This window comes from Delphinapterus leucas, chromosome 20 (genome assembly GCF_059928025.1).
Source record: "Delphinapterus leucas isolate spDelLeu-1000000601 "Yukka" chromosome 20, BTC_Dleu_Yukka2, whole genome shotgun sequence".
Classification (NCBI taxonomy): domain Eukaryota; kingdom Metazoa; phylum Chordata; class Mammalia; order Artiodactyla; family Monodontidae; genus Delphinapterus; species Delphinapterus leucas.
Window position 1 is genome coordinate 1,957,629 of NC_143148.1, and position 27,257 is coordinate 1,984,885.

Below are 27,257 nucleotides of genomic sequence, written 5' to 3' on the forward strand. Positions count from 1 at the left end.
TTTCACTTTTTGTAAAATAAATCTTCTGTATATGTTCCAAACATACTTTTTTATTTTTTTGCGGTACGCGGGCCTCTCACTGTTGTGGCCTCTCCCATTGCGGAGCACGGGCTCCGGACGCGCAGGCTCAACGGCCATAGCTTACAGGCCTAGCCGCTCTGCGGCATGTGGGATCTTCCCCGACAGGGGCATGAACCCGTGTCCCCTGCATCGGCAGGCGGGCTCTCAACCACTGCGCCACCAGGGAAGCCCCCCCAAACATACTTTTGAAGATCTTCATGAATTTATTTAAACATTTATAGAAAGCAAAGATTTTCTATTGTCCACCTGTTTAAGGGACGCCCAACCTCTTCTTCTGCAACATCCTAGTAATGGCCATGGTTCTCTCTAGACCCTGAGCAAACACGCCGAAACGCACAGAACTGTGAAACTTCAGTCTGCATGTATTTGAACAGTAGCAAGATAAAGTTTATTAGTTCACATCTATGACTGTAGGTACTTTGTATCTGCGTGATATCATGATATCCTCGGAGCAGGCTCAACCAATCAGGAGGAGAGCCCAGACAGAGAGAGAGAGGCCCCCAAGACAAGGTCGGGCAGCGGGGGGCGGGGAGTACACAGGCAGATGTCATGAGGGAATTTCATTGGTGCCTTGTAATGTCACTAGGTCACAAGGGAGGACAAGGGGAGCTTGTGTCAGGTGCCACAGCCTCATCACTCTGGTGTACTCAGTCATCTGGGCGGGGTGCTCACAGCCTGTGGCGATGGGAGGCAGCAGAATACGAAGTTTAAAAAGTTTACCATACAGTATGTCCACTTGCTCAGTTAGGTGCATCTTAAATGACAAGATAAAGGAAACACAACAGGGAAACTGGGTGTGTCCCCTTTAGAAACATCCAATGCCTCGCCTCCTTCGTTGGAGCCTCTGTAGGCCCTTTGCCAGCTCCAGTCTCCCGCCTCTGGGACACTGGCTTCAAGGAGCAGACTCCCATTTCCGAGCGGATGCTGGACAAGAACTACATTACCCTGAAGACTATGCTCCGCGGAATGGCTGTGAGCGCCGCTCTGATGACGTCACAGAAAACGGGCGTTAGTGGTTCGCGTTGTCAGGGGCGGGACTTCCTGTGTCGCCAGGGAGGCCGTTTGTTCGCGATGGGGCAGTTGTGTCTCTATCTTAGGTGACTTCTACCCGGGTCGTCGGGACGGAGCGGGGAGGACAGCCTGGAGGGCCCTCCTGCGCCTTTGTACGACCTGGGGGAGGGTCAGCTAAGTCCGCTGGACCCGCCGGTCTCCGGCGCCCTCACGTGGTCCTACGCTCCCCGCGGTGCGATGGCGGCGCTGGTGACCCCCGCGCAGGTGAGTGGACGGTGCGCCAGGCCACGCCCGCTAGGACCCCACCCACGTGGCCGAGGCGCGCTGCTGTGCAGGATGGTGGTGTCCTGTGAGTCGTCACCTTGTCCTCCCCAGGGTATTGTTTGTCGGAGCCTCGGGATGGGGTCGCTTGTGCTTCGGGTGGGAATCCAGGTAAGGGGCTTCACACGGAGGGTCCCATTTCTGTCAGTCAGTGAGTGGGACGCTGTGTGGTAGGGAGAGATGTGGCTTCTCGAATCCCCCTGACCCCATACCGGTAGCGTGGAAGGACCCGCAGGGAGGAGCGCAGGCCGCACAGTCCGGAGACCTTTCTGTGTGTTGCGGCTCCGCCTCTTCCCGAGTCTAGGACCTTGAGCAGCTTTCCCTGCTGTTCTTGGTTATGTTTTGTTTTGTTTTCCTTGGCTGCGTGGTGAGGCATGCGGGATCCTAGTTCCCCGACCAGGGATGGAACCCGTGCTTCCTGCATTGGGAGCGCGGAGTCTTAACCACTGGACAGCCAGGGAAGTCCCTGTCCTTGGCTTTTATGCTAAAGTTCCTCCAACTGGGTTGAGGGAACTAGAAAAACCACATAGGTGACGTGTATCCCCCCGAGTACAGCACGGTGCAGGGAGCATCACTCTGGCTCTCTTTCCACGGAGGTGCCTCTTAAGCCTTTGTTGATCTTAGAGGCTCATCCCTGGGGGAATCTGACCCTTGGGCTTCCCAGCTGTGTAACCTCTACAAAGATAAGGGCTGGGGTGAGGAAGAGGCAGGAGCAGCCTGCAGCAGCTTGGGGATTGCAGCCCTGCTAGGACAGAAAGGGTGTCAGGACAGGCAGGGCGCCCAGAAGGCCAAGGAATTTGTCTTTCAGTTTACAGCCAGTGGAACTGGCTTCCCACTGAATCTGTTTTCCTATTTGAGGCTCAGTTACATATGGTAAGTGGTGATAGTGGTAAGTGGTGATAGTGTGCAGGAGTGTGGTGTCCGTTTGGACATGAAAACACAAGAGGTCCTGGGTAATTCCATAGCCGTGGCTCTGAGTACCCTCATAGTCCTGATCGCTGTCAGGACTTGTCTTATTTGTTAACTTCCCATTCACTTGGCTCCTTCCTCACTTTATATCAGACTCACTCCAGTGTGCTGTGCTGAAACAGGCTTTCCCTGGTGCCCTGTCGAAAGCAGACAGTGACCTCTTGTTTTCTCGCTCTATTTTCTTTCTTTTTAAAATTTATTTGTTTTATTTTTAACTGTGTTGGGTCTTCGTTGCTGCATGCAGGCTCTCTCTAGTTGTGGCCAGCGGAGGCTACTCTTCCTTGGGTTGTGAGGGCTTCTCATTACGGTGGCTTCTCTTGTTGTGGAGCACAGGCTGTAGGTGCGTGGGCTTCAGTAGTTGTGGCTCACAGACTCAGTAGTTGTGGCACACGGGCTCTAGAGTGCAGGCTCAGTAGTTGTGGTGCACGGGCTTAGTTGCTCCGCGCGGCACTTGGGATCTTCCCGGACCAGGGCTCAAACCCCTGTCCCCTGCATCGGCAGGCGGATTCTTAACCACTGCACCACCAGGGAAACTCTATTTTCTTGACTTTGGAATCTTTGCATCCCTCTGACATTGTCTTGCTCATTTATATCGTTACTCGTTTAGCATCTCTTTCCAGCCCTGGACCATGAGCGCCTGTTGCTGCTCTCTGCCAAGACCTAGAACAGCCTGGGCTTGTAAAGGGCACTCAATAAATGGTTAAATGAATGAATGGGTCAGCCACTCAGGTGCTCCCATCACACTTATAATAAGTACAACCTCCTGCACTGTGGCCCACAGGCCTGTGCTGGATCTGCCCCATGACTTCCTCCATGCTTCTTCCTCTCCCCTTCTTCCCTTACTCACCGCAGTCAGCCAGGAGGTCCTGAACTTGCAAAATTCCTGCCCAATTTGCAGCTTTTCCCCTTGCATTTTCCTTCATCTGGGGCCCTGTTCCCAGATCTCTGCAGGGCTATCTCTCCCCACCCTTCCTGTGCATCACTGTCACCTCTTAGGACAGTCTTTTCCTAGCTGTTTTAATTCTAGCTAAGGTACCCCTTGCTCCCACCTGCCCATCTTCTGGCAACTCTGTGCCATCTTTTTCTGGCTGGATGTTCAATTCCCACTTCTGTTCCTTTATATATATATATATATATATATATATATATAACAAAATTTTAATTATGTACTGAAAATAAATTACAGGAAAGAACTTTAAAATGCTACAGAGGACAAAGTCACGATAAACATTCCCATTGAATTCCCTTGGGGGGTGGGGGGGTGAGATTGCAGTGCTCAAGAAGATAAATATCACAAATATATCAAAAACTTCAAATTGTCTCTGCATTCACACACTGACATGAGCCACAAACATTCCTTCACAGTGACTGTACTCATTAGCCTACCACAGAACTAGATTTTGTCATAAACTACAAAGCTTTTAATACAAAATCGTGTTTATATATTTATAATTCATATACATGCCCTGTCTGCGATTTTAGAAAATAAAAGCTGCACACTGTATAGATACTCTTAACTCATAGCTGTAGGCAACATTGTTGGTTGGAATTTCTCCCCCAATAAAATTAATGGCATATTTTATGTACACGAAGGCTAAACTGCATAAAGACAGTTCAGTTTCCCAGATATGCATCTCCTTTTAGGACAGGTTTATAAATTTTCAAAGGCAAGACAAATGTACACCTCAGAGTCATTTTCTTAGCTACAAGAGTTATCATGTAATTTCTGTGAAGTTCCTGATACATGCATTTATGTAATACTGGTATTGAAGGCAGTAAAGCAATATGTACTTTTAATGTCGTGGCTCAATAAAGGCTTCATTGTCATTGCAATCTGGTTCTTGATACAGTGATTCATAACCTCTAAAAATTAAAATTTCAATGGGACACTGTGTTAAAGAGACTCTAAATAGATTTCTTAAAATATTTCCCTGAAATATCCTTTACATAAGACAGATTTCACTAACATTAGATTAAGTAAAAATGGAAAAAAAAGAATTAAACATGGCACAAGTGTGCATGAAAACTAATGCACAGTTAGTCTTCATGTCTTAGGAGCCATAAATAGAATGCTTAAAACCAACAATTTCAACTCTGTGGCAGCCATCTGTGAAGCCAGTTATACTAAACTACTTCTACAGTTGATTGTAAACTTTGGTTTATTTTTATTTGAGTTCTCATTGTACAGCTAGCATGAAAAGAAGAAAGAGTGGAGTCCATGAGGAGATGAACTGTCAGTCAGTCTTTAATCTGGCATGATGAGACAGCTGGACAGTCAGGCTTGCTTTGATAGAGTTTGTTACAGACTGCCTTATGTTTTCCTCTGTCAAATTATCACCCAGGGTCTTCAAAACCTGTTCCCATAGTGTTTCAGCAATCTGATCAATCATTGTTCAAATTTCTCTGAACTCCCCAGAGTATGTAACATATGCCCAAGTACAAAGAGGCCTCAGTGCTAACCCCATGACAAGGTTACACAGACAGCTATAGAGTTTAGGCCAACGAAACCAGTCAGTCCTGAGATTATATACATAGCAAACATGACTGCAAACAGTGTGGCAGGCGTATGAGCAGCATAGAAGATATTTTTGCCATCATTGTGCTTTATAAAATTTGCATAGGTTTCTTTATAAAATTTGCCTAGGTTTCTTCTATTTCAGCCTCAAGCTGGTCCTGATAACGACGGTAGAATTCATCTCCACCCATTTTTTTTTTACTGAACGAAACTGTTTAATCGCCACTTCCTTGAGATCCAGGTGTTTTCACTTCCAGATCTGAAGGTGCAATGTGAGGCTTGTCCGCACCGCCTACCTGCTCCATACTTTCTCTCTTGCTCCTGCTACTGCAGCAAAATTATTAGCTTCAGCTGTTGCCTGAAGCATGGACTTTTTACATAAATTTTAATATAAGCCTTAAAGTATTCTACAAGATCTCTACAAATGACTTTCGTCTCTTACCTCTTTTGCTACCAAATTTTCTGGGGCAAGTAGCACTGGAACCAGATTTCAAAGCTCTCGTTTAAACTCTTCATCAATATTTTCAATCTCCCATCAAAACTAGGATGGGCTTCCCTGCTGGTGCAGTGGTTGAGAGTCCGCCTGCCGATGCAGGGGACCTGGGTTCGTGTCCCGGTCCGGGAAGATCCCACACGCCGCGGAGTGGCTAGGCCCGTGAACCGTGGCCGCTGAGTCTGCACGTCCGGAACCCGTGCTCCTCAACGGGAGAGGCCACAAAAAAACTAGGATTAGTTGCAACTTTAAGACTAGGATGTGGCAAAAGGAAGCAACCAAGATTTGAGAAACAATGGTGAATGTGCTTCCTTACATTCTGTAGCTCTTCAGGTTGATTTTGTTTTACCTGCAATCTCTTTTCAAGGAATTGTTTTCCACTTTCCAAACGATATGAATGTTCATAAGGATAACTCCAGTTTCGAATCAAAAACATTAATGTCTGAAATGGTTTCTGGTAGATTTCTTTCATTGCAAGTCTGCCATATTCTGTAAATAATTGCAAGTGTTGAAGATCATCTTCTTGAATATTTTGAGACAAATTATATACCTGGAGAGAGCCAGTCATAGTGCTCAGAGCAAACACTGTTGCACAATCTCTGATAGTTGACTGGCTATCAAAGGCACCTTGGGTATCCATTAGCAGCACAGCCACTTTTGTTCATTCCAGACATATGCCTGTTGTTTCTCTTTCGCAACCAACTCGCCATGTAAAGCCAGTCAGTGCTTCATTGTTTCCACCAATCCAACTTTGAGAATCCTTGTTATACATACATCTAAGCATGAAGTCCAATAGAAATGATTTCCCTTTACGAAAAGCTCCTGCCACGGATACCACTACTATATGAAGATCTCTTATGTGCTCCTGTAGCAATATCTGCTCCAAAGCTTCTTCATCAAGCTCAAAATTATGGTCATCTTCATGTACAAGAACAATCTGTACTGGAAATGGTTTCTTCATAACCTCATCAGAGTTTACTAGGTCATCATCTTCATAATTCTCACCTAGGAGAGTCGTGGACGAGACGTGGTTAACCCAGGTGTTTGGGTTGCTGGTTCACCTCTGACGCCGCAGCCCCTCGTGCAGCTGCTACCTCCGCACTGCTTCGCCACCGCCCCCACCCTTTTTTTTTTTTTTTTTGGCCTCGCAACATCGCTTGTAGGATTTTAGTTCCCTGACCAACTATTGAGCTTGGGGCCTCAGCAGTGAAAGCGTGGAGTCCTAACCACTGAACCACCAGGGAATTCCCCCACTTTTCCTTAAATTTGAGGTTGTGGTTGATTTTCTAGAGCTGCCTGAGCATCAGGCCTCTGGCTGTGACATGGTGGTGACGATGGCATTTACCTTGTGGGCTGTGGATTAGTGAAAGTCACAAAATACACTGAACACTTAACTGGGCCAGGCACTCCACAGCATCTGGTGTGGGAACATTTTCTCTTTAGTTCTAAGAATTGGCATAGTGGGAGTGATTGTTGTATTGATGTGGAAATTGATGCTTGGAGAAATGATGGGATGTCGTCCTCCCCATGATCACACTGCCAGCAAGTGTCAGATTTTTTTATATATATAAATTTATTTATTTATTTTTGGCTGTGTTGGGTCTTTGTTGCTGCGCACGGGCTTTCTCTAGCTGTGGCAAGCAGGAGCTACTCTTCATTGCGGTGCGTGGGCTTCTCACTGCGGTGGCTTCTCTTTGTTGCGGAGCACGGGCCCTAGAGCACATGGGCTTCAGTAGTTGTGGCAGGCGGGCTCAGTAATTGTGGCTCACGGGCTCTAGAGCACAGGCTCCATAGTTGTGGCACTCGGGCTTAGTTGCTCCGTGGCATGTGGGATGTTCCCTGACCAGGGCTCGAACCCGTGTCTCCTGCATTGGCAGGCAGATTCTTAACCAGTGCACCACCAGGGAAGTCCCGAGTGTCAGATTTAAGAGTCTTCATTCAAACCCCAGAAATCTGGCTCCAGAGCGAGGGATCTTTAGTCACTTTACCGCAGCGTGTGAAGATCGCAGCCTGGGGCAGGTGCACCGTGAGGACCAGGGAGGCTCAGAACCTGTCACTTTGCTGTTACCATTGTTGGAATTATCATCGTGAACATTTTTCCCAGAGCACGTACCATCTGCCCCCAGTCCTCATGGAACACCATTATCTGTGTCATCTCTAGTGGCTTCCTTCATGGGAGGCTTTTCTCTCAGCCACAGTTGCGTTATATCCAGAGACTGCTTCCACCTCCCCCTTGAGCCCAACACAGAACTCGGCGATCAGCAGGCCTCAGTGGTTCAGGCCTGGGTCTCTCTGCATCTTCACCGGCAACAGAGTGACAGGGTTGATCCTATCCAAGTGCAAAAGCCCAACACCACTACCTGTTTGACTGTCCAGGTGTTGGTGACCTTCAAGGATGTGGCCGTGACCTTTACCCAGGAGGAGTGGAGACAACTTGACCTGGATCAGAGGACCCTGTACCAAGAGGTGATGCTGGAGATCTGTGGGCTCCTGGTCTCACTGGGTAAGTGCTTAGCTCTCACACATGTGGGGGACCCCACCCGCCTTGTTTCCGGGCTGATCAAGGTCACAGGAGTCACCTTTCCTCCTCCCCACAGGCCCTGCATTTTTCTGGTCGCTTCTCCTCCTGCCTGGTCTCCCTGTGTCTGTAGCAGTGATCGGTGGGATAGAAACAATGTCCTTATGAACACCAGCCCCATCCCAGTGCCCAGCACCCTCGGGCCTCAGTTTGAGGTCCTTGTTGCAGATTCCACAGGAGGGAAGCTGACTGACCCAGCCTGGTGATGTCAGGTGTCCCCACAGCCCAGTTAGCAGGGCTGTTCTCAGACGAGTGGGTGAGTGAGGGAGACCCCTACATGGCATTTGTCATCAGTGCCATCCAGGGATCTTCCTAAACAGCACAATTTTGTTCAAAGGCCCCTCGTGTCTACGTCATCATCACATGCTTTCTGAGGCCTGGGCCGTGATCCTCCCCTGGGCAGGAGATCATTTTAGAAGGTGCACAGGAATGTCATGGAATGCCACAGGTGGACACCCTGCAAAAGCCAGTCCTTTTACCTTCTCTGTCTGGCACGCTGATTGTTGTCAAGAGAAAGTCTCAGATCAGTGTGAGTGAGTATTCCATGGCCCCCTTTGTGGCTAATTTTTCTGTTCAACAGAGGGACCAGCCTCTAGCTCACAGCCCTGAGCCTTCTACGTGAACTTGCTAGGACCTTAATGCCATTATTTTGACTTCAGCGTTGTGGGGTTTTTTTGTTTTTTATTGGAGTATTCCCAGGGTCCCGTGGCTGTGTGTGAAAGTGGCATGACCCTGCATGGGGCTGACTTCCACTGATGAAGTTTAAGGGAAGTGGTGCTGTGTAGACAGACAGCACCACCCTCTATAGCAGTTGCAGCTCAGGAGTGGTGTTTGTGCCGTTGGATTCCCAGTCACAGATCAACATTTTCTTTACTTTGGGAGCCGCTACATTCATGGTCTTTTTCCTGTCATGAAGTCCCAGATAGGATGGAAGGGTTTCATTCTTCTCATCAAAACACCCGCGTCCTGTTTTTTTCTCCATCCACAGGGCATCCAGTTCCCAAACCAGAGTTGATCCACTTGCTGGAACATGGGCAGGAGCTGTGGATGGGAAGGAGAGGCCTCCCACGTAGCATGTGCCCAGGTAGGAGCCAATAGCTGCTGGGCAGGTGGGTTCACAGCAACCTTGAGAATGCATGGGGACCAGTGCCTCTGAGCTGCTATGTGAAACCCCCTTTGTGGGGTCTGGTGGTTTCTCTCACATCAAAGTATAGTGTGCATCAGCTGGCCAGCTTGGGACCACACCATTATTTAGAGACCCAGGCACCTTCTTCTTCTTTCTTTTTTTTTAAATTTTTATTTTGTCTTTTTTTTTTTATTGAAGTACAGTTGACTTACACTGTCGTGCTAATTTCTGCCATACAGCAAAATGACTCAGTTATACACATATATAATTCCTTTTTTATATCCTTTTCCATTATGGTTTATAACAGGATATTGAATATAGTTCCCTGTGCTATACAGTAGGACCTTGTTGTTTATTCACCTTATATATAATAGTTTGCATCTGCTAATCCAAAACTCCCACTCCTTCCCTCCCCACCCACCCTCCTCCTTGACAAACGCAAGTCTGTTCTCTATGTCTGTGAGTCTGTTTCTCTTTCATAAGTAGGTTCATTTGTGTCATATTTTAGATTCCACATATAAGTGACATCATATGGTATTTGTCTTTCTCTTCCTGACTTACTTCACTTAGTATGATAATCTCTAGTTGCATCTAGAGTTCCAGACACCTTCTGATGTCAACGTATAGCTCTAAGGTTGGTCCAGCATAATCCAGCTGGTGGAGGGGAAACAGCAAGGGATACAAGCCAGGTCACACCCAGATGCACACATACTTTACTCCCCTGTATCCCACAGGCAAGGACTAGGCATTTGGCCGCAGCTGGATGCTCAGGACTGGAGAGTGTGGTTTTGCTCTGGGCCGAAGGAGAAGAGCCAGTGGGCTTGGTTTGTATGACCTCTGTCTACTCTAGTCACCCTGCTCTCAGGAAGTCAGAGTGAGGCTAGTGTGTGTGTGAGTGGGTTGTCTGAAGGTGTAATGAGATAATGCAGAAAACTGCTTAGTACAGTGCCTGGTCTACACAGAGGGTCGACTAAGGTCAGTTCTTACCGTATCCATGTAATTGTATTAATCAGAGTGAATGGTGGTATCACACATTTTTCCTGGACTTCTAGACTCAGAGGAAGAGGGACCTTTCTTCCCCTTGAAGTTATGATCTATGCTATACTCTCTATGGAACTCTTTCCCACCTTCTCCATCCATTTATCCATCCTCCTGTTTGTCCACAAGACACTCAGAAGCAGCCCCTTGCACTGTACCTTCTTGCCCCTCTTGCCCTTAAGAACACCAAGCGGATGTTTGGGGTTTTCAGCCCCACATCTCTGCTGCTGACTGTAGCTTGAATAATCCACAGTGAGTCACGGTCTCTCCTCTCTGTCGGTCCTTCAGGCTTCTCAGCCCGCCTGTAAGTGTCTTTGGCCAACCCCACTACCGATGCTCTGTTCCACACGCCACCCCGCCCCCCATTTCCTTATTCCCAGATCTCCACTTTCGTGTCTCAGAGACCCCTCAAGCTTGTCATGCCTTAGAAGACCCCCGGGATCCTGCCCACTCCTACCCCGTGCCTGGTTCTGAGAACGTCCTGCCATCTAAGCTGATTAGAAGATTAGCAACACCTCAGCCAGCCTCTCTCTCCATCAAACCAACATCCGTCCATCCCCAGGCCTGCCCGTTTGAGATTATCCGTGTGTCCTGAGTCCATCACCAGCACCCTAGTTCAAGCTCTTGTCATCTTTTTTTATATATATAAATTTATTTATTTTATTTTATTTATTTTTGGCTGCATTGGGTGTTCATTGCTGCGTGCAGGCTTTCTCTAGTTGCAGCGAGCGGGGGCTACTCTTAGTTGCAGTGTGTGGACTTCTCATTTGCGGTGGCGGAGTACGGGCTCTAGGTGCACGATCTTCAGTAGTTGCAGCACGTGGGCTTGTGGGCTCTAGAGTGCAGACTCAGTAGTTGTGGCACACGGGCTTACTTGCTCGGCGGCATGTGGGATTTTCCGTGACCAGGGATCGAACCCATGTCCCCTGCTTTGGCAGGCGGATTCTTAACCACTGCGCCACCAGGGAAGTCCCTCTCGTCATCTTTTTTTTTTTTTTTAAATAAATTTATTTATTTTATTTATTTATTTTTGGATCTGTTGGGTCTTCATTGCTGCACGTGAGCTTTTTCTAGTTGTGGCAAGCGGGGGCTACTCTTCGTTGCAGTGCATGGGCTTCTCATTGCGGTGGCTTCTCTCGTGGAGCACAGGTTCTAGGCTCATGGGATTCAGTAGTTGGGGCACGCAGGCTCAGTAGTTGCGGCTCATGGGCTCTAGAGCACAGGCTCAGTAGTTGTGGCACATGGGGCTAGTTGCTCCGCAGCATGTGGGATCTTCCCAGACCACGGATCGAACCCGTGTCCCCTGCATTGGCAGGCGGATTCTTAACCACTGCGCCACCAGGGAAGCTCACAACTCTTGAAAGAGTTGTCTCATTTTGGAAATGATGGACAGTTGTCCTGTGGTGTACGTGGGGGATGGGCTCCAGTGCTCCCGCAGATACCAACATCTGTGGATGCTAAGGTCCCTTATGGTGGGCCATCCCCCTCCATATGCACAGTTCCATATCCTCAGATTCAGTCAACTGCAGATTATGTAGTATTTTGATCCATGGTCGTTTGATTTCATGGATGCAGAACTCACAGATACAAAGGGCTGAAATCGTGTATAAGTGGACCTATGGGTTTTAGACCCGTGTTATTCAAGGATTGACTCTATATATTTGACTTCCATACCTTTTGTTTTTAAAATCTGCTTAATTTTTTTATATCGGAAGTATACAGTGATACATATCAATCCTTCAGGTTCAGCTTCACTTTTTCTTTTTTCAAGTTTTAAAAAATTTTTATTGCCGTATAGTTGATTTAGAATGTTGTGTTAATTTCTGCTGTACAGCAAAGTGATTCAGTTATACATATGTATACATCCTTTTCCATTATGGTTTATCACAGGATATTGAATATAGTTCCCTGTGCTATAAAATGGGACCTTGTTTATCCATCCTATATGTAATTGTTTGCATCTGCTAATCCCAAACTCCCAATCCATCTCTCTCCACCAACCCCCTTGGCAGCCACAAGTCTGCTCTCTATACCTGTGAGTCTGTTTCTGTTTTGTAGGTAAGTTCATTTGTGTCATTGTGTCATTTTTTTTTAGATTCCACATATAAGTGATATCATATGGTATTTGTCTTTCTCTGAGTTACTTTGCTTAGCATGACAATCTCTAGATCCATCCATGTTGCTGCAAATGGCATTATTTCATTCTTTTTCATGGCTGAGTAATATTCCATTGTATGTAGGTACCACATCTTCTTTATCCATTCCTCTGTCAATGGACATTTAGGGTATTTCCATGTCTTGGCTATTGTAAATAGTGCTGCTGTGAACATTGGGGTGCATATAGCTTTTCGAATTAGAGTTTTGTCTGGATATATGCCCAAGAGTGGGAAATCATCTTTACTTTTCACATATGTATAAACTGAGGTATCCTCCACCTCACCCAAAATTTAGACTATTTCCAGTTCTGTGACAGGTTCCTGGTGCTTCATCCTTGTCAATAGCTTGTCCTACAGTGTTACCCACTGTTTACACTCTATCACCGTGGATAGGTTTTATTTTTCTTTTCCTTTTGGGTGAGGGGGCGTGCCTCAAACAACAGAAATTTATTGTCTTAGTTCTAGGTGCTGGGTGTCCATAGGGTTGGTTTCTACTGAGGCCACTCTCTTTGGCCTGTAGAATAAGATGGCTTGTTCTTGCTAATGGCATTGCTGTCATCCTAATTGCCCAGTACAACAATGAGAATAATAACATTAGACTTCTTCAGAGAATCAGAGCCAAAAGGAGATAAATCAGAGTTTTATTCTACTGATTAGGCTTCATGTGATTGTGAGGGTTAAGTGATTTCAAAATCTTCAGGGCAGTCCAGTAAGCTGGAAGAGTAGATGCTTGCAGTCCTGAGTCTGGAGGCAGAATCCCTTCCCTCCCAGGGCATCTCAGCCTTTTCCCTTAAGGACATTGATTTTTCTTTTTTTTAAGTTTATTTATTTATTTACTTTTCTGGCTGCGTTTGGTCTTCGTTGCTCCATGTGGGCTTTCTCTAGTTGCGGTGAGCAGGGGCTACTCTTCATTGCAGTGCATGGGCTTCTCATTGTGGTGGCTTCTCTTGTTGTGGAGCACAGGCTCTAGGTGCACGGGCTTCAGTAGTTGCAGCACGTGGGCTCAGTAGTTGTGGCTCACGGGCTCTAGAACCCAGGCTCAGTAGTTGTGGCGCACAGGCTTAGTTGCACCGCAGCTTGTGGAATCCTCCCAGACCAGGGCTCGAACCTGTATTCCCTGAATTGGCAGGTGGATTCTTAACCCCTGCGCCACCAGGGAAGTCCCAAGGACATTGATTGATCGGATGAGGCCCACCCACATTAAGAAGGGTAACCTGCCTTTCTCAAAGTTTGATGATTCCAGTGTCAGTCATATCTAAAAAGTACCTCACAGCAACCTCCAGAATGGTGTTTGACCAAAGAGCTCAGCACAGTAGCCAAGCCAAGTTGACATATAAAATTAACCACCATACATACTCGCACCGCGTCAAGAAATGTGCTGAGAGCTTTACAGGCATTTTCTCATTTAACCCTCATGACAACCGGAGAAACTGAGAGTCCTCTAGTCTCTTAGGTGAGGAAATTATGACATAAAGAAGAAAGGAGGGGGTTTCCCTGGTGGCTCAGTGGTTAAGAATCTGTCTGCCAATGCAGGGGACACGGGTTTGGGCCCTGGTCCGGGAAGATCCCACATGCTGCAGAGCAACTACTGAGCCTGCGCTCTAGAGCCTGCGTGCCACAACTACTGAAGCCCGCACGCCTAGAGCCCATGCTCCGCAACAAGAGAAGCCACCGCAATGAGAAGCCCGCACAACACAACGAAGAATAACCCCCGCTTGCCGCAACTAGAGAAAGACCACGTACAGCAACGAAGACCCAATGCAAGCAAAAATAAATAAATAAAATACATAAATTTAAAGGAAATAAAAAAGAAGAAAGGAGGGACTTCCCTGACGGTCTAGTGGTTAGGGCTGTGCCCCTCCACTTCAGGGAGCACAGGTTTGACCCCTCGTCAGGGAACCCACAAGCCGCTCCTCAAACTGAGGCGTTGTGACTCCAGAGCTCTCCCTGCTAACGCCACTCTAATGCCTCTCAACAGAGCAGAAACTCGTCTTTCATACCATTTGAGTTTGTGTGTCCCACTACCCCTTTTCTTCTGAGATTTTTATTCTCTTCTTCCTGTAACCGCCCCTTCAGGCTTGCCTTCACCAGGCTTCTGGTGCCACTTTCTTCTTGTAACTCTCTTTTTTTGCTGCGCTGTGTGGCTTGTGGGATCTTAGTTCCCTGACCAGGGATCAAACCCAGGACCCCTGTAGTGGAAGCATGGAGTCCTAACCACTGGACCACCAGTGAAGTACCGCTTTGTGTTTTTTTAAATTTAAACAGTATTTTCAGTGTTTTATTTATCGGCCACTTAAATAGCACTTATTACATCCCAGGCCATTTTCTAGGCACTTTTTTCTTTTTTAATTGAAATATAGTTGATTTACAATGTTGTGTTTCAGGTGTATAGTAAAGTGATTCAGTTATACATATACATATATCCATTCATTTTCAGATCCTTTTCCCTTATAGGTTATTACAAGGTATTGAGTATAGTTCCCTGTGCTATACAGTAGGTCCTTGTTGTTTACTTTATATATAGTAGTGTGTATCTGCTAAACCCAAACTCCTAATTTATCTTTCCCTCCCCCCAGCCTTTCCCCTTTAGTAACCATGAGTTTTTTTTCTATGTCTATGAGTCTGTTTCTGTTTTGTAAATAAGTTCATTTGTATCATTGTTTTTAGATTCCACATATAAGTGATGTCCTATGATATTTGTCTTTCTCTGACTCACTTCACTTAGTATGATAATCTCCAGGTCCATCCAGGTTGCTGCAAATGGCATTATTTCCTTCTTTTTTATGGCTGAGTGATAGTACCTTTTCTTCTTATAACTCTTAAGCACTCTCCAAAGGTGGATCTACCCACGCTTATTCCTTCCGTTTCTACCCAGTACCCCATCCTTCTTTCTTTCTGGCAACTCTGATGTCTGCATTAGGACCCAGCTCATGGGACACCTCCCAGGGAAGATGACCTTTTCTTCCCAGTCTTGCTAGGTGCCACTTCCCTACACTCTCACAGAACCAAGACATCAATCCTTGAGGCAGATGCTTTCCAGACAGTATTATTGAAACTGTCCTCCCTCCCCTACTCCAGATCCTCTGTCTCCCGGTCCGGCCTCCTGCCAGATTTTCCCTTTAATGGTGTTAGGGTACAAGGGTCATAGAAAGTAACTGGAAATCTAGGATACACTGACGTTAAAACATAGCAGATATCAGAGGTGCTGATTTCATCCTCATTTGTTCACTGAAGTGTTGCTTCTGTTTCTTCTGTGTTGCATCACCGAAAGTCCCCCTTTGTGTATTGGATTCTTTTCAGATGACAGAGCAAAACGTCAGACCAGAGAGCTGGTTTTGTCTGAAGGAGTGTTGCTCCAGGGAAGCCTGACTCTGGGATCTTCAAGGGACTGCAGGTCGAGGCAAGCCATGGATCCAGAAGGGCTTTTGGAAGTGCAGAAAGGTCAGCTGAGGCCAGAGACAGACGCCCACAAGGAAACCCATCCTGAGAAAACGAGCCTTGAAGATGATGGTTTGGAGACGGATGATGGTGTGCACTCCAGGGCATTCCAGGAGAGAGTCTCTCAGGGAGATGTTCTCTGTGAGCGTGACCCACAGGGACCAGGAAAAGGCCCCCTGATTCATAACCTCTACAAGTGCAAGCAGTGCGGGAAGAGTTTTAACAGGAAGTGGTACCTTGTTCGACATCAGCGGATTCACACTGGAATGAAGCCCTATGAATGCAACGCGTGTGGGAAAGCCTTCAGCCAGAGCTCAACCCTGACCCGGCACTACGTCATCCACACCGGGGAGACGCCATACAAATGTGCCGAGTGTGGGAAGGCCTTCAAACGCAGGTCGTACCTCCTGCAGCACCAGCCAATCCACACTGGGGAGAAGCCCTATGAGTGCGGCCAGTGTCGAAAGGCCTTCACCCACCGCTCTACTTTTATTCGCCACAATAGGACCCACACTGGAGAAAAACCCTTTGAATGCAAAGAATGTGAGAAATCATTTAGCAACAGAGCACACCTAATCCAGCACTACATCATCCACACTGGAGAGAAGCCCTACGATTGCACAGAGTGTGGGAAGGCCTTCAGGTGCAGCTCAGAACTCCTACAGCATCAGCGGATTCACACGGGGGAGAAGCCCTACGAGTGTGCCCAGTGCGGGAAGGCCTTTCACCGGAGCACGTACCTCATCCAGCACTCTGTCATCCACACCGGGGAGACACCATACAAGTGTGCCGAGTGTGGGAAGGCCTTCAAACGCAGGTCACATCTCCTGCAGCACCAGCGGGTTCATACTTGAGAAAAAGGCCTTCACCGCTGCTCCTCTTTTGTCTTTCATGAGGGGATCCATGCTGGAGGGAGGAACCCTTTGAGTGTAAAGAATTCTGGGAAGGTTTTTTGTCTGCTTTTCAAATGCACAAGTGGTCATGTGGGAGAAGACGCCTTGCGAATGCAGTGGAAATGTCAAAAGCCTTCGGCTCCTGCTCATCGTTCAGAGGATTCATTCTGTGGAGAAACTCAGCACATGAAGCTATGCCACCCGTAGGTCCGTCCACCTCTGTCAACATCAGAAAACATACCGGGGAAAGACGTTCTGAATGTAACCAGAAGGACGCTCCTCAGCCAAAAGAAAAGACTCATCCTCGCCACCTGAGAATGTGTAATGAAGAGGAACCACTTAATTATTGCCGTGAGAAAGCCTCCTGTGACAGGTCACCACTAGTCACGTAGAGTTATATTGGAACTTGACGGAGCTTGGGCTTTCCCTGTGAGGAAGCGCAGAGGAGACAGACTCAGGGTTCGTTGTGCGCTTATAACAACATTCAGCCACAGGGCTCCCCCTTGGTTTGCACTTAAGCCATCTCAGCATTATGTTAAAAAGAAAACTAACAAGGGAATTCCCTGCAGAGTCCCAGTGGTTAGGACTCCGCGCTTTCACTGTCGGAGGACCTGGCTTTGATCCCTGTAGGGGAACTAAGATCCCGCAAGCCCCACGGTGTGGCCAATAAAGAAAAAAGAAAAATAACAAAGAGGTGGAGGGGATAGAGACAAAGACTATAAACGGAAAAAAACAAATGCTTTCGTAAGCTCTTTCAGACTTTCCTGCCAAGCCTGTTGCAGTTTTTCATCAGTTCTGTTTTTTGGTGGGGCAATGTTTGAGGGAGCAAAGGACCCCAGCCCTTTGTTTTTAATGTGTTCACTGCTGTCTTGTGTCATGAAACTTGGACGTTGAGGGCAGCTCCACCAACATTTGTTGGAAGGCTTTGTTCCGAACATCTCTAGCCATTGGCATAATTCTTTGTGAGAAATATGAGGGCTTGAGTCATGAGCTACTTGAACTTGTAAGAAATTAGAATACCGAAAATAGCATCACACAATACTTGTATTTTATATCTAAGGAGAGAATGGTCCACATAGGGATCGCCACATTAAAATGTGCACCCCTAAAGACGTTGAATTTTTTTTTTATAGGTAAACTCCTGTTCATCTGGTTTTAAATGCCTGATACTATCTCTCACACTTTCTTCTTCTTCTTCTTCTTTTTTTTTTTTTTTAGTTTAAAAAGAAGTACGTTTATTAGTATATGCACACAGTTTGCAGAATAGAAACATTTAGGGTATTTAGGGAAATTCAGTCAAATTCAACAAACCTCAGTGAAAATATGTTGTATTTGTTTAATGGTAGACAGGTAATTACTTGAGTCTATTAACTGGCTGCATTTTCAGTCTTCAATAGGTTCTTTTTTTTTTTCTTTTAATTTTTTATTTATTTTATCTTTGACCGCATTGGGTCTTCATTGCTGTGTGCGGGCTTTTCTCTGGTTGCAGTGAGCAGGGGCTACTCTTCGTTGTGGTGTGCAGGCTCCTCATTGCGGTGGCTTTTCTTGTTGTGGATCACAGACTCTAGGCACGCGGGCTCAGTAGTTGTGGCGCACGGGCTTTGTTGCTCCACAGCATGTGGGATCTTCCTGGACTAGAGCTCAAACCCATGTCCCCTGCGTTGGCAGGTGGATTCTTAACCACTGCACCACCAGGGAAGCCCTCAATAGGTTCTTTGAAAAGATGTTTAGCAAGGTGGAAGATAACTTGATCCATGTCACTTAGAGGCTTTATTTATCTATTTTTAAAAATTTTATTGGAGTATAGTTGATTTATAATGTTGTACAGCAAAGGTGTACAGCAAAGTGATTCAGTTATACATATATACATATACTCATGTATATGAGTTATACATATACTCATTCTTTTTCAGATTATTTTCCCTTATATGTTATTACAAAATTTTGAGTATAGTTCCCTGTTCTATACTGTAGGCTGTTGTTGGTTATCTGTTTTATATATAGTAGTGTGTATATGTCAATCCCAATCTCCCAATTTATCCCTCCCCCCCCAATTCTCACTCTTGATTCCATTCTATGTGGGTTTTTTTCTTTTTCTTTTTTTTAATCATTCATTCATTCACTTCAATATTTATTGGATGCCAGAATCACTGTTCTGGGCACTTGAAAGGCATCACTGAACAAAACAGGTTGAAAAAAGAAACAATCTTGCCCTGCAGAGTTTACATAAGCAGCATAATAAACAATATATTGTATAAAATACTAGAAGGTCATAAGTGTTACTGAAGGGAAAAAGTGGAGCAGTGTAAGTTCAATGATACACACCAATCTGTGAGGGGATAAGAACACGTCATAATTTTAAATAGAATGGTTAAAGTGGGGCCTCTTCTCAAAGCTGACGTTTATGCAAATACTTGGGAAGAGAAGAAGGTTCTAGCTATGTGGCTATTTGGAGAAAGTTCTCCCCATGTAGAGGGAACGTCCAGTTCAAGGGCTTTACGGCTGGGACATAACCTGGAATATTCGAGGCACATCAAGGAGGTGATGGAGCTGAATCAGTGATGAAGAGAGGGAATAGTAGGAGATTAATTCAGAAAGGAAATTGGGAGTCCAACTGCAGTCAAACGCTGCATAACACTATTAGGGTCTTGGCTTTGACTCTGAATGAAATGGGGAGACATTGGAGGATTGGAAGCAGAGGAATGGCTTGATCTGCCATGTCTTTGAAGGGTCACACCGGCTGATGTATTGAAAGTGGTTTGTCGGAGGGTTTGTTTTCTTTATTGTCTCTGACAGCAAGGTGCTCATCCTGTATGGCTGTGGCCTTCTGAGGTGAGTGCTAGTTCTTTCCTCTTTCCACTGTTTCAGCCTCTCTAACCCTGTGGAAAGGACTGGACATTTCCAAGTCCCCCTCTGCTGCTTTCTAGCGGTTGAATTATAGGTAAAACCAGTAAAATAAAACACATATCCAAGTTAAATTCATGGTAAAGGAGAAGGATCCTCCTTGTCCGATCTTATAAATGTTTGTGTGAAGCTGTTTTTTATGTTTTTACAGAGTAAAATGCCAGGGATTTTAACAGGTGAGTCTAGATGTATACATGCAGGTCCCGTGTTTGTATGGGTTTCACAGTTGCCACCATGGACTTACTCCCTTGTGCTGGCATTGGATATGAGTACTTGAAATTTGTCCTGAGATTTTTTTTCCTTTGAGGCTAGTTTTCAAGCTACACAAGATAATCAGTATTAACTGAAATAATGTGAAAAAATGTGCCATACAGGGGCTTCCCTGGTGGTTCAGTGGTTAAGAATCTGCCTGCCAATGCAGGGGACACGGGTTTAAGCCCTGGTCCAGGAGGATCCCACACGCTGCAGAGTGACTAAGCCCATGCGCCACATCTACTGAGCCTGCGGTGTAGAGCCCGAGAGCCACAGCTACTGAGCTCGCAGGCCACAACTACTGAGCCCGTGTGCCTAGAGCCTGTGCTCCACAGCAAGAGAAACCACCGCAATGAGAATCCTGCACACCGCAACAAAGAGTAGCCCCCGCTCGCCACAACTAGAGAAAGCCCACACGCAGCAATGAAGACCCAATGCAGCCAAAAAGAAATTTAAAAAAAAAATATGCGTACAGAAAAATATAAAATGATCATTTTTCTCACTCGGGGCCTTCTTCAGAGCCCTTTTTTTTTTTTTGGCTGCGCTGGGTGTTCATTGTGGTGCACGGGCTTCTCTAGTTGTGGCGTGTGGACTTAGTTGTCCTGCTGCATATGGGCTCTTAGTTCCCCCACCAGGGATCAAACCTGTATTGGAAGGCAGATTCTTAGCCACTGGACCACCAGGAAAGTCCCTTCAGAGCCTTTTTTTTTTTTTTTTTTGGCTGCGTTGGGTCTTCGTTGCTGCATGTCGGTTTTCTCTAATTGTGGCACATGGGCTCAGTAGTTGTGGCTCGTGGGCTCTAGAGCACAGGCTCAGTAGTTGTGACACACAGGCTTAGCTGCTCCGTGGCGTATGGGATCTTCCCAGGCCAGGGCTCAAACCTGTGTCCCCTGCACTGGCAGGCGGATTCTTAACCACTGCACCACCAGGGAAGCCCGTCATTTGTTTTGAATCTCAAAATTTCCCAGATTTGAGTCCATGGGAGTTCCTTTATGCTGGTTTGTCCCATTTTCATGTCACCATCACATTTTGTGCACTTAGCTCTGATACAAAAGATATTACAGTTTCATCCTGCAAATTTCCTTTCTCTGCAAGGAATCAGTCTTTTCTCTAAGGAGATTTTCTTTTTGGTAAAGAAAGGTATTGAGAAATCAAGAACTGGGTCTTGGATGTGCTCAAGGACATAGGTGAACCGTTGCTTCCGGGCCTTCTTTGACTACACTGCATTTAGGTTCACAAACACTACCCATGCCATGGCAAGATACAAGCCATTAACTAAAGTTCAGGAAGTGTTTCAAACTTTTTTAATGTAAAGTTTATTTCAGGGGAATACACGAACATCAACTGTACAATTTGATGACTGATAAATGCATTTATACATGAAAAAACTTCCCAGTCTAGGTATAGAACAATTCTGTGATGCCGAAAAATGCCCACTTGCCTGATTCCGTGAGTCTCTGAGAGTCATTCACTTTCTGATTTTTTTCAATGTAGTTGCTTTGCCTATTCTTTCATTGGTATCTAAATTTAGCCCATACTGGGGAATTCCCTGGCAGTCCGGTGGTTAGGACTGGGTGCTCTCACTGCCAAGGGCCTGGGTTCAATCCCTGGTCGGGGAACTAAGATCCCACAAGTTCTGCAGAGTGGCAAAAAAAAAAAAAAAATTTAGCCTGTACTAGTTTTATGAAATAGAAGTATTTTATTTGAAATGTTAAATATATTTATAAGTTTTAATTAAGGTTTTTATTGATACTTTTCCTGGACTTTTTAATTAATTGCCCAGGCATAACAAAATTATACATACCATCTAGTCAGTTCATGTCTGTCCTTGTGTACACATACTTTGGTCTCCTTATTCAGGAACATGGTTTGCACCTTCATCTTACAACGTTAGGCATCTCTTCCTGTGGGCCTTGCACTAAAGGATTCTAGTTTGGGTTTTCCTCACAGCCTCCCCATGAAGCAGGTGCCTGAAAGGCATCATTTTCCATAAAAGGAAATCGAGGCTCAGGGAGATAAATGTAGTTGCTGAAAGGCAGGGAACTGATGAGCAGCTGAACCAAGCTAGAGACACAGTTTGGCTGTACATGGTGTTTGTGCTGTATAACCACAAAACTATGCCACATGGCCCCAGAATGGGCCAAGGTCTGGCACGATGGTGACCATGATGATGTTGGGGATGGTGATGACAATGATGTTGATGATGGCAGCTGGGATTGTAACCATCAACAGACCCATTCATTAGGGAGCACCAGGTGCTGCCCTATGCACTTTTCATACATTAACCAATAGACCCTCCTACAGCCCTGAGCAGTAGCTACAACATTATCCTATTTTACCAAGGAGGAAACTGACACACAAACAGCTCATTGACTAGCACAGGGTCACACAGGGCATAAGCAGTGAAGCTGGAATTTGACGCATCAGTCGGCCTCCAGAACTGGACTCTTGGGTGCTACACAAAGGAGGAAAGGACATGCAGCAGGAAGGGGAAAGTGGAGGTGAGGAGTCAGTGGGATAGGGAGAATTTAATGGGATAACAGAGGGAGCCTATGGGGGGCGGTGATTTGGTGATTCCCAGATGTTCGCAGTTCATGAATCACTAAAAAATTTTTTTGACTAGAAAGCTCACATAGATTTGGTAAAAAAGGGCATTTCACACCCACATTTCAAAAAATAAAGGACTTTTACCTGGAAAGAAGGCAGAGGATAGCATCTCACAATGAAGGGGCATCTTCTAATGTAAGTTGAGCTTAATGAGAGACAATGCATTAGCTGTATTTTCGTGACTTTGAGAGCACAGTGGTGCCAGAATTAAACGTGTGGTAATCGACAGTGCCTGGAACAGGCCTGACATGTGGTCAGTGTCAGTGGACATTAGTGATGGCCATTGATACCAGTGCTTTCAATTTAAATGGATGTACTTTTTATTTAACTTAAGTAGATTTATCCCAGGAGGGAAACATGCATTACTCTGGTAAATTGGAAAACGAGTTTGATTGGCTACAAATGGAGACTTGCCTTCAAAACACAACAATGAAATTGAAATAATGAAATCAAGTCCCAGGGAGCTCATGCTGCCTTCTGAAGCCTGTGAGTATAAAATTGTTCTCTCATAAAAAAGGGAAATTATTCAGTCAGAAAATTATCAATAACAAAGCACGAATGGAGACTTCCTTTTGAAAACTTTAAGGCAGAAAAAAGGGAAAACGTTCGTCTTCTCAGTGTGTCCATCATGGCATGTGAAGAGGGTAATTATAATCCAGGCAAACAATCAGAAATATAATACATGTTAGCAGAAAGAAAAAAAAAAATCCAATTGACCATGCCTCCACTGCCGGGGGCCCGGTTCAATCCCTGGTCAGGGAGATAAGACCCCCAAGCCACACGGTGCGGCCACAACAAACATACAAACAAAATCTAATTGAATAGTAACATACAAGGATAAGTAGACGATGTTAAAATAGCTTTTACAAATATCCTACATTTGTTCTTGGAAGTCTACAAAAGAAAGATCTTGATAAAGGTAATCCATGTCCATCAGTCTGAGCAATCAACATTTTATTTTATTTTTTCATATTTATTTATTTTCATATTTATATATTTATTTAAGTCCCCCCACACAGTTCTTTATGTCAGAGGAAAAAAATGCAGTAGAAAAGATGACTTAGGACTTGTTTTTGGTTAAGGGTAAGGATTATTTAAAAACCAAAAGGTGGGACTTCCCTGGTGGCACAGTGGTTAAGAATCCACCTGCCAATACAGGGGACACAGGTTCGATCCCAGGGAAGAACCTACATGCCGTGTAGCAACTAAGCCTGTTTGCCACAACTACTGAGCCTACACTCTAGAGCCCGGGAGCCACAACTACTCAGCCCTCGCACCTCCAGCCCGTGCTCCGCAACAAGAGAAGCCACTGCAATGAGAAGACCACGCGCCTCAAGGAAGAGTAGCCCCTGCTCTCCACAGCTAGAAATAGCCTGCGCACAGCAACAAAGACCCAATGCAACCAAAAATAAATTAATTTATAAAAATAAACAAAAATAAATAGATAAAAACACAAAGGTCATCAACCAAAGAAAATAAATTAATTGAAGCTTAATCAAAATTAAAACTTTGCTTTTCAAGAGATAGTTAAGAAAGTAAGAACTCAAGTCACAACCTAGAGAAAGATATTTGTAAGAACTATCTCTGAAAAATGACTGTGATTCTCAATATGTAAATGGTCCTTATAACAATAACGAAAAATAACACAATTCAAGATATTCGCAAAACTTCTGAAGGCATGTGTCACCAAAGAAGTATAAATGGTAAATAAGAAAATGAAAATATGCTTCTCCTTATTACTCAGCATTGTAAACGCATTTTAAAGCCACAGTGAGGGACTACTACACACTCATTGGAATGACTAAAATTCAAGCACTGACAATTTCAAGTTAATGAAGAGATGAAACAGCTACAACTCATATATTTCTTGAGGGAATACAAATTGATAAATAACTTTAGAAAATACTGTTGTACTCTCTTGTAATGCTATACATACACATATCATACGACACGGTAATCTCAATTGTAGGTATATCCTTAAGAAAAATTAAATCTTATGACTCAGGAATACTTCGGTGGAAATATTCACAGTAACAGCAGCTTTATTCATAAAAGCCAAAAAACAATATAACGTTTGTGATTTTACTTTTTTTCCCCCCGTCATGTGTTAAAATATCTAAACTAGTCCCAAGACAGAGTGGCTCATGCTAAGACCCAAATCTGAATGCTGAAACTTACTTCAATTTCTATTTCTTGCAGATATCTGGCTCTTTCAGGAGCGGAAATCTAAGGCCAGCCAATCAGAATATGCCTGATAAGCTTTAGTTTTTCACAACCTTGTTCCAAAACTTCCCTGTGCCCCACATAAAGAAAATTAACCTTTCTATGACCAATCAGCTATTGCCTAGTATGAATTCCTTGTTCTCAAGTATTTTTGTCTATGTAATCTATGTATTCTGAATAGCTCTTCAGAGCTCCTCTCTATTTTCTAGACTGGATGCTTTCCAGTTCATGAGTCACTACGTAAAAGCAAACTATATCCCAAAATTAAAGTCTGTGAAATTTTCTCTTAACATGTATTAAGTTTTTTTCGTAATTGTATAGGTTTGCATGGTCTGAATTTTTAAAACTTATTTATTTTTGGCTGCTTTGGGTCTTCATTGCTGCAAGTGGGCTTTTCTCTAGTTGCGGCGAGTAGTAGCTACTCTTCGTTATGGTGCTCAGGCTTCTCGTTGTGGTGGCTTCTCTTATTGTGGAGCACGGGCTCTAGGCGCGGGGGCTTCAGTAGTTGTGGCACATGGGCTCAGTAGTTGTGGCTCCTGGGCTCTAGAGCGCAGGCTCAGTAGTTGTGGCACATGGGCTTAGTTGCTCCGTGGCATTGAATTTTTTTAATTCAATTTTACATTCAAATCTTGAAATCTTTCTTTGCTTCTTTTTTTTTTCATGCTTTTGGTAGGTATAGCAGTGCTACTTAGAGATATCTGACATGTTTTCTTATTGATACACTGGTTTACGTAGTGCATGTATCAATAGAAAGTATTTTTTGCACAAAGGGGCAGAGGTGTAAAGTAACTGCATAACGCTAAACACTTCTGCAAAGTAATTTTAATAGATATCCAATGGCAGTTTGTGATATTTACTAATTTCTTTAGTTTTACCAACATTTGGTAATGTCAGACTTCCTTAGGCTCATCAATCTGATTCGTTTCATTTTCATTTTCCTAATGGAAAATAAGACTACTTTTTAAAAAATGTTGTTTGCTTTCATAATTCTAATCTGAAGTGACATAGAAGAATTTTGCCTTCTCAGGTTTTAAATCTTTCATTTGTAGTAATTATCGAATTTATTTATTATTTATATATTAAATCTTTAATAATTTATAGATGTCTCAATATCTTCCTAAGTGTTTTCTTGTCATTTCAATTTTTACGTTTTTTTAAAGAAGTCTGTTATTATCATATAGTTTGTGTACATGCTGTGATAATTTTTATATTTGCTTTGAGAAGTCCTGCAAGGCATGCCAAATTAATAGTGTTGTGAAATGTGAAATAAAAAGGAGTCACTTCTGTCAAGGGATTTTTAAAAAATTATATATATATTTTTTAATTAATTTATTTATTTATTTATGGCTGCATTGGGTCTTCTTTTCTGCGCGCGGGCTTTCTCTAGTTGCGGCGAGCGGGGGCTACTCTTCGTTGTGGTGCGCGGGTTTCTCATTGTGGTGGCTTCTCTTGTTGTGGAGCACAGGCTCTAAGTGCACAGGCTTCAGTAGTTGTGGCACGTGGGCTTCAGTAGTTGTGGCACGTGGGCTTCAGTAGTTGTAGCTCGTGGGCTCTAGAGCGCAGGCTCAGTAGTTGTGGCGCATGGGCTTAGTTACTCAACGGCATGTGGGATCTTCTCGGACCAGGGCTCGAACCCGCGTCCCCTGCATTGGCAGGCGGATTCTTAACCACTGCACCACCAGGGAAGTCCCCTGTCAAGGGATTTTTTAACATGGAGCTGGGAGGCTATTAATTAGTGGACCTCCTGCACTTCCCCATCTTGTGAAACCATGATCTTTTGATCTGGGCCAACCTGCAAATATTCCAAGGATTCTGCAAAAACACCTGCAACTTGTCACACTAATGGACTATTACTTCCCTGTAGTGATAGCCTTAGCACTCAGTCCAGTTCAGCGGAGACTAGCTTCTGCCTCCAACTCCAATTAAAATTCTTTGTAATGCAAACCTCTCTTTGTCTTTAAAAGCTCCTTACTTTTATTCCCTAGCCCACACCCCCGCCCCACCCCCACCCATCCCCAAACCCCCAACCCCCGTGAAACCGGTCCCCTGTGCCAAAAGTGTTGGGGACCGATGGCCTAGCCCGACATCTTTTTTGTTGCTACTTAAGTGTGTGCCCCGAATTGCAATTCTTTGGTCTCAAGGTAACGCGTTGTGCTTGATTATTGTCTCTCAGGTTAATTTAGGTTGACAGTATCCACTATACAGTTATGTTTTCTAATTTCATGTATTTCTTTTTAGCCAATGATCAACATACTTTATTGCACATAATTCCCTTTTTTATTCCAAAATCTTATTAACTTGGTTTTTCTTATTTTAAAATACTTCCAAGGTTTTCATAAAAAACAAAAACAACAAATAAGGACTCTGGCTACTCTCAGTCTTTACACAACTGGAATGCTTTTTTTCTAATCTTGTATCAACTTTTATGTTGAGAAATGAGAGTTAAATCAGAATTTTAAAAAGATTAAACATACAGGGTTTGATGGGTCTGCTTTGATGTGTTGTTCTTCCCGCACGGACTTGGCCGATTAGTGCCCCGGAGTTTGGGGGAGGGTCTCCTCCGCTCCCGACTCGGTGGACCGATGGGAACTACATTACCCAGGAGACTGTGTGCGGACCGGCCTTGTTCTCCACACCAGTGATGACCCCGAA

General features: G+C 44.8%; 1 protein-coding gene and 1 pseudogene across 2 annotated transcripts; one reads left to right on the top strand and one right to left on the bottom strand.

Moving 5' to 3' along the window:
• Positions 1–584: 584 nt before the first annotated feature.
• On the top strand, positions 585–27,253 carry LOC149744539 (zinc finger protein 550-like). Of its 2 annotated transcripts, XM_089901999.1 has the most exons (4): positions 585–1,356; positions 7,767–7,893; positions 8,957–9,052; positions 15,589–27,252. In XM_089901999.1, exons 1-4 carry the CDS (start codon positions 1,330–1,332, stop codon positions 16,578–16,580), a joined length of 1,242 nt encoding a protein of 413 aa, XP_089758125.1. In that variant the 5' UTR covers positions 585–1,329; the 3' UTR covers positions 16,581–27,252. The 2 variants fall into 2 exon arrangements, with proteins under 2 accessions (XP_089758125.1, XP_089758124.1); XM_089901998.1 differs by lacking the exons at positions 585–1,356; positions 7,767–7,893 and adding an exon at positions 7,909–8,497 and having other exon boundaries at positions 15,589–27,253.
• Positions 4,475–6,454, bottom strand: LOC111170022 (atlastin-2-like; annotated as a pseudogene).
• Positions 27,254–27,257: the final 4 nt, after the last annotated feature.

Bases quoted from the DNA above. Each gene is read 5' to 3' on its own strand.
- LOC149744539 (XM_089901998.1), top strand. From the start codon at position 8,332: ATGCTTTCTGAGGCCTGGGCCGTGATCCTCCCCTGGGCAGGAGATCAT. The intron at 8,498-8,956 runs GTGAGTGAGTAT...CTCCATCCACAG, and splicing joins AGAGAAAGTCTCAGATCAGT to GGCATCCAGTTCCCAAACCA. The intron at 9,053-15,588 runs GTAGGAGCCAAT...GATTCTTTTCAG, and splicing joins CCCACGTAGCATGTGCCCAG to ATGACAGAGCAAAACGTCAG.